This window comes from Borostomias antarcticus (genome assembly GCF_949987555.1).
Source record: "Borostomias antarcticus genome assembly, chromosome: 21".
Lineage (NCBI taxonomy): Eukaryota > Metazoa > Chordata > Actinopteri > Stomiiformes > Stomiidae > Borostomias > Borostomias antarcticus.
In genome coordinates this window covers 18857956-18868667 of record NC_140254.1, presented here as the reverse complement: position 1 = coordinate 18868667, position 10712 = coordinate 18857956, and the positions used below count along the sequence as shown (strand labels likewise).

Sequence of the window (10712 nt, the reverse complement as noted above, 5' to 3'; positions counted from 1 at the left end):
AGAGGTAGAGAGAGAGAGGTAGAGAGAGAGAGGTGGAGAGAGGCAGAGAGGTAGAGAGAGATAGAGGTAGAGAGAGAGAGATAGAGGTAGAGAGAGAGGTAGAGGTAGAGAGAGAGATAGAGAGAGAGGTAAAGAGAGAGAGAGAGGTGGAGAGAGTTGAGTGCTCAGTCATAACCTCCATGTGGAGCTACTGTTAGGCCTGTATGTGCAGCAGTGACCATGTAACAGGCACACTGTAATGAGTGGATCACCAGTGATGCACATGACGGGATTATCCATTAGCCTACACTGTAATAACCAGTGTCGGCCTCACATGAAGTGACTATTGAAGATGCACTATGAGGACCAGCACAGGCCAGTACCAGAACAGGGCTTTAAGTTAATGGATGGATATACTCCGTTGTTACATTAAACAAATGGATTCTTGTACTAACTACAGGTCTCAGAGCGTGGCTGAGAGTCCTAATAAGACAACCTGAATCACTACTGCCCCCTAGAGGCTGACAGGGGAAACGTTTACCTGTCTGTGCAAGATAAGATCAGACTCAGACTGTTCCATTATACTGGCCCCGGGGGCAGATCTAGTTATACTCCAGGTGTTCCAAATAAAACATGCCCTGGATCATGAATACCAGTATGAGAGCCATATCCCCCCCCCCCCCCCCACCAAGAAAAAAACAAAAACAAATGAGATTATTTGATAATGACAAACGTTGTCACATTTTATTGCATCATCATGACAATTTTCCCCACGGTAAGTCTCAAATGTGACAAATATGGGAATGGGGGGCCCCACATTGGCAATTTGAAACAGGCCACCAAATCCCTAAGTCTGTCCCCAACTGGCCCAGAATGACGTTTGGTATAAGAGTTGTTGCATTGAGCAGACCCACTGACCTCTGATGATTATTCACATATCATCATCACTTTATCTCATAACAGCTTATGTGAATGATATACACCATGATTCAATGTCCTTTAAAATGTTTAAAAATCCACTTTACAAATGTAATGATTAACATTGATTTATGAAAAATAAAATCTTGAGGATTAGATGGTGCTATTTACAAGAGATATAATCTTCATGTGTACTGTATACAAGGTTAGTGAAATATTAACTGCACAAAACAACAAAAAACAAATCAGTCAAATACAGTAGAAATAGTCAGAAATTACAAACTGCAAGTAACCATCATGTAACTAGATATAACCAGTACAATTAACCATCATGTAACTAGATATAACCAGTACAATTAACCATCATGTAACTAGATATAACCAGTAGGTAACCATCATGTAACTAGATATAACCAGTAGGTAACCATCATGTAACTAGATATAATCAGTACAATTAACCATCATGTAACTAGATATAACCAGTACAATTAACCATCATGTAACTAGATATAACCAGTACAATTAACCATCATGTAACTAGATATAACCAGTAGGTAACCCATCATGTAACTAGATATAACCAGTAGGTAACCATCATGTAACTAGATATAACCAGTACAAGTAACCATCATGTAACTAGACATGTTGAAGTGTCCTTGAGCAAGACACCTAACCCCAAATTGCTCCCAATGAGCAGGTTAGCACCTTGCATGGCAGCTACCGCCATTGGTGTGTGCATGGGTGAATGAGAGGCCATTGTAAAGCGCTCTGAGTGCCGCTAAGGTGGAAAAGCGCTATATAAGTGCAGTCCATTTACCATTTAGATATAACCAGTACAGGTAACCATCATGTAACTAGATATAACCAGTCAGGTAACCATCATGTAACTAGATATAACCAGTACCTACAGGTAACAATCATTTAACTACATGTACATATAACCAGTAGCTACAGGTAACCATCATGTAACTATAACCAGTAGCTACAGGTAACCATGATTTGACGTGTTGAGAGGTCAGTACCTGGACAGGACACTGAAGGACCTAATACTGGGCATGTAGTCTCAGCGCAAAAGCAGACAGCTCTCCCCAGTCTGTAATATGAAATAAGAACTGGAATAGGAAGTCTGATATAAAATCATGTTACATTCTTTGTGTTTGATCGAGCTCGCAGGGTTGCAAGTACAGAACCCATGAAGTGCTCCCTCCTAAGCACTTATTGTATTTTATTTTATTGTATTGTATTGTAGTGTACTGTATTTTAGATTGCTATTCTTGCACTTTGCCTTCAGCGCTACATAATGCTCTTAGTCACTTGTTTTAGAAAGAAGATGCACTTGTGAGTTCTGGCAAGTAGTAGTACATTAGGCTTTTGCTACGTTAAATGTAATTATTGTTAGTCGCTTTGGATAAAAGCGTCTGCTAAATGACTGTAATGTAATGTAAATGTAATGTAAGGGACAGTCCTTAAGCGCAGATCAACCAACTGAATCAAACAAGTGTTCACACTGAATCAAACCTACCGACAAAATACAACAGCAACTGTTGATATGCAGCTACATGTACTGTACATTTACAGGCTAGGTTGAGTAGAAAGTTAGTTGAACATCTAACTATCCAGGTGGGTTATTTAAGCAAGCTTAGCACCTAAAAAGCACCTATGTCACCTCCCTCCTCTCACCAACTCTCTACAGGACGAACGGACATACACCCAGACCTGGATCCAAACCAATGTTCACCTATATGTGCTCGGCTGCTCTTGTCTGGCATAATGGAATCAACGGTCTGTTTCTGAAAAATTCGAACCCCACTCTCCACACTATCCAGACAGACCCAAGACAAAACGCTATTAAGTAATTGAAAGGATTTCAAATAGTATTTGGACTCAAGTCTGGATAAAAGATCTGTTATAGGATGTATTATGATCCATCTGCATATAAGTGGTTCCAGATGGGTCCACCGACGCCATTTACAATAATATGTTGTAATTTCTGTTCAATTGGCAGTATTAGTTTCACATTTTTGAACTGGTTCTGCTTCATAAACACAAAGAGGATGGGTCTAGATGGGGTCATTATTCCAGCGTGTGGGTATTCTCTTTTTTAATTACCATTTTTCGGCCACTCTTACGATACCCTGCACCTGGTCAAATGTTTGGGGCGGTGCGCACACTCATCCCAGATAGCAAGCGGATCTGGGCCATATACAGGCCAGATCTGGCCCTTGTGGCTTAGTTCCGGCCCATATATGGCCCAGAATCATTACACATCCGCTTGCTATCTGGGATTGGTTGTGGCGCAGCTCCTGTGCTCTCTACTGGGGTCTCATCTCCTTCTCACAGATGAAGGGCCAGTGCATGCTGCAGGGCGCGTCGTACCAGCTCCGGACCGCCACGCGCTCGCGCTTGCGCGTCTTCACCATGTAGCCGCAGTCCTCGTCGATGTGGTTGTTAGGCTCGCCCTCCTCCCAGAAACTAAACGGGGGAGAAAATAGTTCCCTCAGAACGAGTGTCGTTTGTTGATGTTGTCGCAAGCACAAGCGCACACGCTACACTATACACACACACACACACACACACACACACACTACACACACATTCTGGGATAGGAAAATGTTAAATAAACCCATAGGTGAAGAAGGGACAAGCAGATGGAAAACAGGAAGATGGGTACTAGGAGGAGAGTAGGGAGGAAAAGAGGAAGAGAAGAGAGGAAAAGAGGAAGAGAAGAGAGGAAGAGAAGAAGGGAGGAAGAGAAGGAGGAAGAGAAGGAGTTAAAACCTAAATTAGGATGTGAAGAAAAACAACCTATTCGATCACATGGAAAAAAACACCCCGAAAAAGAGGAAGACCAATCAGCTGAGGGTGAGCAGGAATATGATGACACAGCAGAGTGGGAGGGGCTTGGCTCAGAATATGATGACACAGCAGAGTGGGAGGGGCTTGGCTCGGCCGTGCTCTCAAACTGGAGCAAAGGGGAGAGAGGTTCCGTCGACGCTGTGTGGACATAAACAGGCCTCGGGCGTCGGGGGGGGGGGGCGTCGGGAGAGAGACCTCAGTCCCAAACATCAGGGAGAGGAGGAGGGGGGGGGGTAGAGAGAGACCGGCGGAATGAGTGAGAGAAGAAAGGGGTGTGGCCACCCTTTAAACCCCACCCTGCTCACGCCTCTCAGGAAGAATCAGACGTCCAAAGCTTCAAAGAGGGACGGAACCCTTATAGAATTCTAATAGACCCTCTGGAGAAGGTTCCCAGAGACCGAGAACCGTAAGAACCGGGACTTGTACCGTACCCTCCGACTAGCTTGGTCCCGTCCACCCAGAGCCAGTCCGCCTCAGCGGTCTCGTCGCTGATGCCGAACCAGTAGGCGTTCCAGTGACCCCGCGGCAGCAGCTCCCACAGGAAGCTCTGGAGAGAAGGGAACGACAAGACGGCATCAGACACACCGCTCTCCGACGGTCCGTCCGTCCGTTCTACCCAAGGGGCCAGGCTGCAATTTACTTCCTGAAACATTTTGATCAGCGCCATCTTGCCGAATCGACCCCTTCTGACATGCGCAGTTGTGCTTTTCTCAGACCCCGCCGTGTTCACGAACAGTTTGAACCATGCAATTATTATTTGCATCATTTGTTTATTACTTAACAATGCTAATGCAGGGACATGCAATACAGCGGGGAGAGCGGTGAACGCACATTAAACATCCACATGAACGTGTGAACTTGGTGGACGCGGCCGGGTCAACAAATCAGGTGGTTAAAACATGAGAAAAGCACAACTGCGCATGCCTGTGACGAGAGAAAACACAACTGCGCGTGTGAAAAGGGGTCGGTGGCCCTGTTCAAAAATCTTCGCTCTCAAGAACGAGGCGTCAACGTAGTCACCGCATCCAGTTCTATTAATACATCCATGGTTCTACCACTCCTCCTTGCTCCTCAGAGCTCCTCCTGTTCGCCGATGGCCGGGTGTCCTCCTCCTCTCCTCCCCCCCCCTCCCTCTCCATCCATCCCTCTCTCCTACCTGTTCTTCTGCGGTGTGTATGATGGCCAGGTGTGATCCTCCTCTCCTCCTCCCTCCCTCCCCGTCCCTCTCCATCCATCCCTCTCTCCTCCCTGTTCTTCTGAGGTGTGTATGATGGCCAGGTGTCCACCTCCTCTCCTCCTCCCTCCCTCCCCCTCCATCCCTCCATCCCTCCCTCTCTCCTACCTGTTCTTCTGAGGTGTGTATGATGGCCAGGTGTCCTCCTCCTCTCCTTCTCTCCTCCTCCCTCCCTCCTCCCTCCCTCCCCCTCCATCCCTCTCTCCTACCTGTTCTTCTGCAGTGTGTATGATGGCCAGGTGTCCTCCTCCTCTCCTTCTCTCCTCCTCCCTCCCCCTCCATCCCTCTCTCCTACCTGTTCTTCTGCGGTGTGTATGATGGCCAGGTGTCCTCCTCCTCTCCTCCTCCCTCCCTCCCTCCTCCCTCCCTCTCCATCCATCCCTCTCTCCTACCTGTTCTTCTGCGGTGTGTATGATGGCCAGGTGTGCTCCTACTCTCCTCCTCTCCTCCTCCCTCCCTCCTCCCTCCCTCCCCCTCCATCCCTCTCTCCTACCTGTTCTTCTGCGGTGTGTATGATGGCCAGGTGTCCTCCTCCTCTCCTCCTCCCTCCCTCCCTCCTCCCTCCCTCTCCCTCCATCCCTCCTACCTGTTCTTCTGCGGTGTGTATGATGGCCAGGTGTCCTCCTCCTCTCCTCCTCCCTCCCCCTCCATCCCTCTCTCCTACCTGTTCTTCTGCGGTGTGTATGATGGCCAGGTGTGCTCCTCCTCTCCTCCTCCCTCCCTCCTCCCTCCCTCTCCTCCTCCCTCCCTCCTCCCTCCCTCCCCCTCCATCCCTCCTACCTGTTCTTCTGCGGTGTGTATGATGGCCAGGTGTCCTCCTCCTCTCCTCCTCCCTCCCTCCTCCCTCCCTCCCTCCCCCTCCATCCCTCTCTCCTACCTGTTCTTCTGCGGTGTGTATGATGGCCAGGTGTCCTCCTCCTCTCCTCCTCCCTCCCCCTCCATCCCTCTCTCCTACCTGTTCTTCTGCGGTGTGTATGATGGCCAGGTGTGCTCCTCCTCTCCTCCTCCCTCCCTCCCTCCCCCTCCATCCCTCTCTCCTACCTGTTCTTCTGCGGTGTGTATGATGGCCAGGTGTGCCCCCGTTTGCTGGCAGTAGTCCTGACTCTGTGACCAGTCCAAGGAGTAGGAGGAGATGAAGTAGCAGCTGGTGTTGAAGAGGAGCCAGTGAGGAGGACATGTGATGTTGGGCGCGACCGTGGCAGCAGTCCTTGTCGGAACAGGCGTCTGAGGTACTCGACCTGCGTGACGCATGGGGCGACATGTCACTTTTTTGGGGGGGTGGGGGTGGGGGCGGGGGGGGGGTCGGCACCGATATAACATGCACGTGTACACACACACACACACACACACACTACTATACTGTACGCACACATGCATGCACTTAAACTCACAAATGTGCGCACGCACACACACACACACACACACGCACACACACACACATACCGGGGGTCACTGCCTGGGCAGCCCTGGCCAGCAGTTCATCTCTTTCCTTCAGGAGGTCGTCTCTCTCCTTCTGCAGTCCGATCAAGGCTTCTGTGAGCGCCGAGTCATCAGCTGACTGTCTCTGCATCTGCACCCGGCCCTCCGTCTGGTTCTGGGGAGCCGGGTCACCTGGGGCCCGGTACAGGTTCTTATCTAGGGGTGAGGGGGGCAGGAGTAGCATCAGGTTGGCACAACGCAGTTCCTCAGACTGGCACACACACACACACACACACACACACACACACACCCTAACCCCCCAGACTCTACTCACAGTGTGCGCTGACAGCGATGATGGAGAACAGCAGCACAACACACAGTGTGGCCAGGCAGATGGTGGCCAGCCTGTAGGCCCCGGGGCCACTCTGTCTGGGGGCCCCTCTTGTAGCGGGAACCAACACTGCTCCAGGAAGGGGACACAAGAAGACAATACGAAATATTATACAACGATAACATACTATGGCGGCACACCACAGTAGGGTTGTCAAAAGTGCCATGAAATTGAGTTTGAACGATATTCGAATTTAGACATATTTCTTTTTAAAGATTTTTCATGAATATAATAGCCTAATAAAATAACCCTTGACTATAATATTGTACTGTGAACACTGTTACCCCTCGCTGAGGGGTTAACTTTCATCTTTTGATAAGGTGCTGGGTCTGGATTATTGGATTATTGCCCGTAAATTGTAGCCTATAAATGTTCTGTTATTAATGTACATTTCTGCATAATTTTTGATAAATAATATTATTTATTAATATTACAATATTCAAACTCTCAAATTTAGGTTTGAAGATATTATTAAAGATAAAGATTTATTTTATTTTTTTTTAACTTTGCCCTACACCACAGTGAGCGTACGCTCTTTTGTGTGAAAGTGAAATGTACTCATGGTGACCTTGCCGTGATTTCTAATGCCGGCCGCACGGCAGTCACCGGTGTGATTTGATGCTCCGGTAATGTTTTTTCAGAGGGATGGAGAGAGAACAGAACACGAGCAGGGTGGCTGTGCCCTGTGATGTTTTTAGCTTTCCCTTTGCAGCGAGTGGTACTGTATAAATGTTATGAAGTCGTGGTGGTTCTGTGGCAACGATTTTCGCTGATGTCCTTACAGTGCATTGCAGTAGTCTGCAGTCCTGAGCGGTCAGGTTACCAAACCACAGCCTGTCAGAACACTCTCAATGGTACATCGATAAAAGTTCACTAGAGATTTGGTACTAAAACTCTGGAGACGCCTCAGAAAGTACAATCTCTGCTGTGCTTTCTTGAGGATGCAATTGAATTGATGTTGAGAGACCATGTGAGGGTGTCTGAAGAAATCTAAAACTATCAACAATTTCAGCAGATTGTCGAAATCCTATCGACGGAAATAGGAATGTGATTTCCTCTGATCTTTCTGAGGTCGACAATTATTTATTTTGTCTTATTGATATTTAGAGAGAGGTACAGTATGGTTAGATCCTCCTCTGCCCTCCTATAGGCCCTCTCGTCATTGTCGCTAATTAGTCCAATCACTGTGCTGTCATCTGTGAATTTTATGACGCTGTTGTTGTCATATTTGGCAACACAGTCGTGTGTAAACAGACTGTACAATAGGGGACTGAGACAGCAGCCCTGAGGCGCGCCAGTCCTAAATGAATGTGTTTTTATTCTCAGCCTGTCAGGAAATCAAAACAACAATTACAGATGGAGTTGCCCAGACGGAGACCAAGAGTTTCAACACCAATTCAGACGGTAAACTGTATTAAAAGCAGAGCTATACTGTATTAGTAGACACCACTATGACATACTGTATGTGTTTTACCTTTCAAGGTGTACTAAAGCAGTATCTCTCTCTCTCTCTCTCTCTCTCTCTCTCCTGAGTGCTGGTGAGTCACTCTCTACCAGCTGGGCTGAATCATATCAGAATATAGAAATTAAATGTGCTGATACAGCATTGTAGAGGGAGGGAACTCAACGTGCCCCCACACGTGATTAAGGTCTGCAAGCCGGTACCTGCCATTAACTCGGGTTGTGTTGATTGAATGTATTGCTGATTAATATTTTTCTGTGGATCTACTGTTCTCGTTGTGTAGCCTACTGCATATGCGAGTGCACGTATTTGTATACTGAAGTTGGTTTGGGATCTATTGTTGTATGTTTTGAATTTAATAGCTACACAGGGCTCACTTGTAAAAGAAGCCTGTATCAATGGCACTCCCCTGTTTAAAATAAGGGAGTAATAGCCTACTAATCACATAAAAGGTGTTGAAAAGGTGTTAAATGTCACCTGCAAGTCAAGGTTCTGGAGCTCTTGTCCTGACAGGACCGCGGGAGTTGTAGCATTCCAGTAACACGCGTGGGTTGAATAGACCTGGTGCGCATCTAGTCTGCATGATCTGGGCTACGGTCCCAAATCTGGGATCATGTTGTCAGTTTGAGTGTATAAAAGAGTGTACCAAAAAGAAACGTGGGCTCAACTTTTAGTTTCACAAATCATTTACTGTAAGCAAATGTTGGGTCATTGCCACTGAGTGTGGAGTCATGTAGGCTATCAAACTGTTGTATTATTTCTGAACATCTGTCTTGTATAAACATGACACGAATTATTAATTCATGGTTCACAACATCTTTAATTAAAACAAATCTGAAAGCCTGATCGTGGTAGGCTATTTCAAAAAGATCAGATATTATCTAAATAAGATATGCCTATGTCTGTCAGTAACATATCAGCTGATGTAGGCTATATCTATATAGCCTATAAGATATTATATGTAGGCCTATTACGGATTAATCCCCTTCAAGCAATGTGTATTTCACAATCCTCGTAGCCTAGGCTATAACGTTGAGCAACCATAAGCAGCTGTGACAGATGTTTTCTATTTGCCTGCAAACATCTCCTGTCAGTGGTCTCCTCGACGTTTAAATCAGTCAACGAACATAACATAGAATTCACACAGCTTTTTGATCAGTAAACGACTCGGTTCTTACCTGAATGATGTTGAACATCTGGACCGCGCACGCCTGCCTCGTCAAAGTAGCAACTTTCGTTGTCAATAAGTTTGGAATACATGCCGTCGCACAGCGTTGATTCAGTGTTGGTCGACATGGCGGTGCAATGCAAAATTAGGCTACTATTTTGTATTTTCACTTACTAAATCTAATTACAGGCCTTTCTATGGTGTTGACTATCCTCCGCACTTTTCCAGACCAGATATCGAGCACGACCGACAGCAAGAGAAGGACTGCACATTTTGGAAGGGATTTGGCTTTTTTATTTCCAAACAGTGACGCCTTGGGTCCCCTCTGACGTTTCAAATCTCGATTTTCCTAAACGTGAATGTTTACGCCTTTACGGTAACTGTTACGCAAGTTAGACCCTCTGGAGCCAGAGCGGAAGGAAGAGTTGGCCTGTAAGCTGCTGTCTGTCAGCTGTCCTAATATTGAACTCTCAGTTCCGTTAATATAAGCACGATTGTTTTCCTGGTGGGTCTATACTTGCCAAATCTAGTGACAACACAAAGTGGTTTCAGATGTGTGTTTTTTCCAGTGTTCGTCAGCTGTTTTAATGCTAGGTCTGTCCTGTGTTCATGTAGGCTAACTGAGTGAATGTGTCCTCAACCCTTGTGGAGTCCGAGGTTCCTACTGATTAGCTGGTAAAAACGTCTCTATTAGGGCAACTCTCAGCGCGTCCTCCTCGCAAGCGGAAGAGCTCGTAAGAGTGTGGGTTCGAATCCTGTCCTTGAAAAGCCCTTAAACTGGGTCTACTGTTACAGTGGTGCCGTGACCCGGATGCCCAGTAGTATGGAGTGAGTTTAGGTGTAACCGAGTGAGTCCTCATAACCCCCATGGAGTGAGTCCGAGGTAGTGATAGTGAGTAGCTGGTAAAAACTCACTCCTCCAAGGAGCCACAGTCCCTCTCGAGGGGGACGTTGTAACAACTGTCAGCTCGCCCGCCTTGCCAATGGAAGAGCTAGTAAGAGCTGGGTTCAAATCCCGCCATGGGCAAACCCTTAACATGGGTCGAACAACGCAGACCAGAGTACTACTGTCACATTCACAAACAGTTCCAGTGTGAAAGTGCTGAGCTGTTGAATGGTGACGATTACAACTGTACTCCCAGTTTCTCACCTTTATGGGGAGAAAGTTACCAGGAGACACTCCTCAGACACTGTGGCTTCACCCTTGTCCGTAAACATGACCTCACCACATGACTGTCTAGCTGCCTTAGGCTCTGGACGCCGCGTTCCTGTCTTTTTTACCGGT

At 47.0% G+C, this 10712-nt stretch overlaps 1 protein-coding gene and 1 long non-coding RNA gene across 2 annotated transcripts; one reads left to right on the top strand and one right to left on the bottom strand.

The window, feature by feature from the left end:
* Positions 1 to 704: 704 nt before the first annotated feature.
* LOC311323206 lies at positions 705 to 2681 on the top strand. Its single transcript, XR_014630948.1, has 2 exons — positions 705 to 1736; positions 1770 to 2681. It is a non-coding gene; the product is annotated as an uncharacterized lncRNA (long non-coding RNA).
* Positions 1735 to 9716, bottom strand: LOC311323203 (uncharacterized protein). The gene is made up of 6 exons (XM_084455387.1): positions 9438 to 9716; positions 6741 to 6866; positions 6431 to 6622; positions 6029 to 6225; positions 4185 to 4300; positions 1735 to 3369 (listed from the first exon to the last, which is right to left on the bottom strand). The coding sequence occupies exons 1-6, from the start codon at positions 9553 to 9555 to the stop codon at positions 3210 to 3212; spliced, it is 909 nt and encodes a 302-aa protein (XP_084311513.1). The 5' UTR covers positions 9556 to 9716; the 3' UTR covers positions 1735 to 3209.
* Between the last annotated feature and the right edge of the window lie 996 nt (positions 9717 to 10712).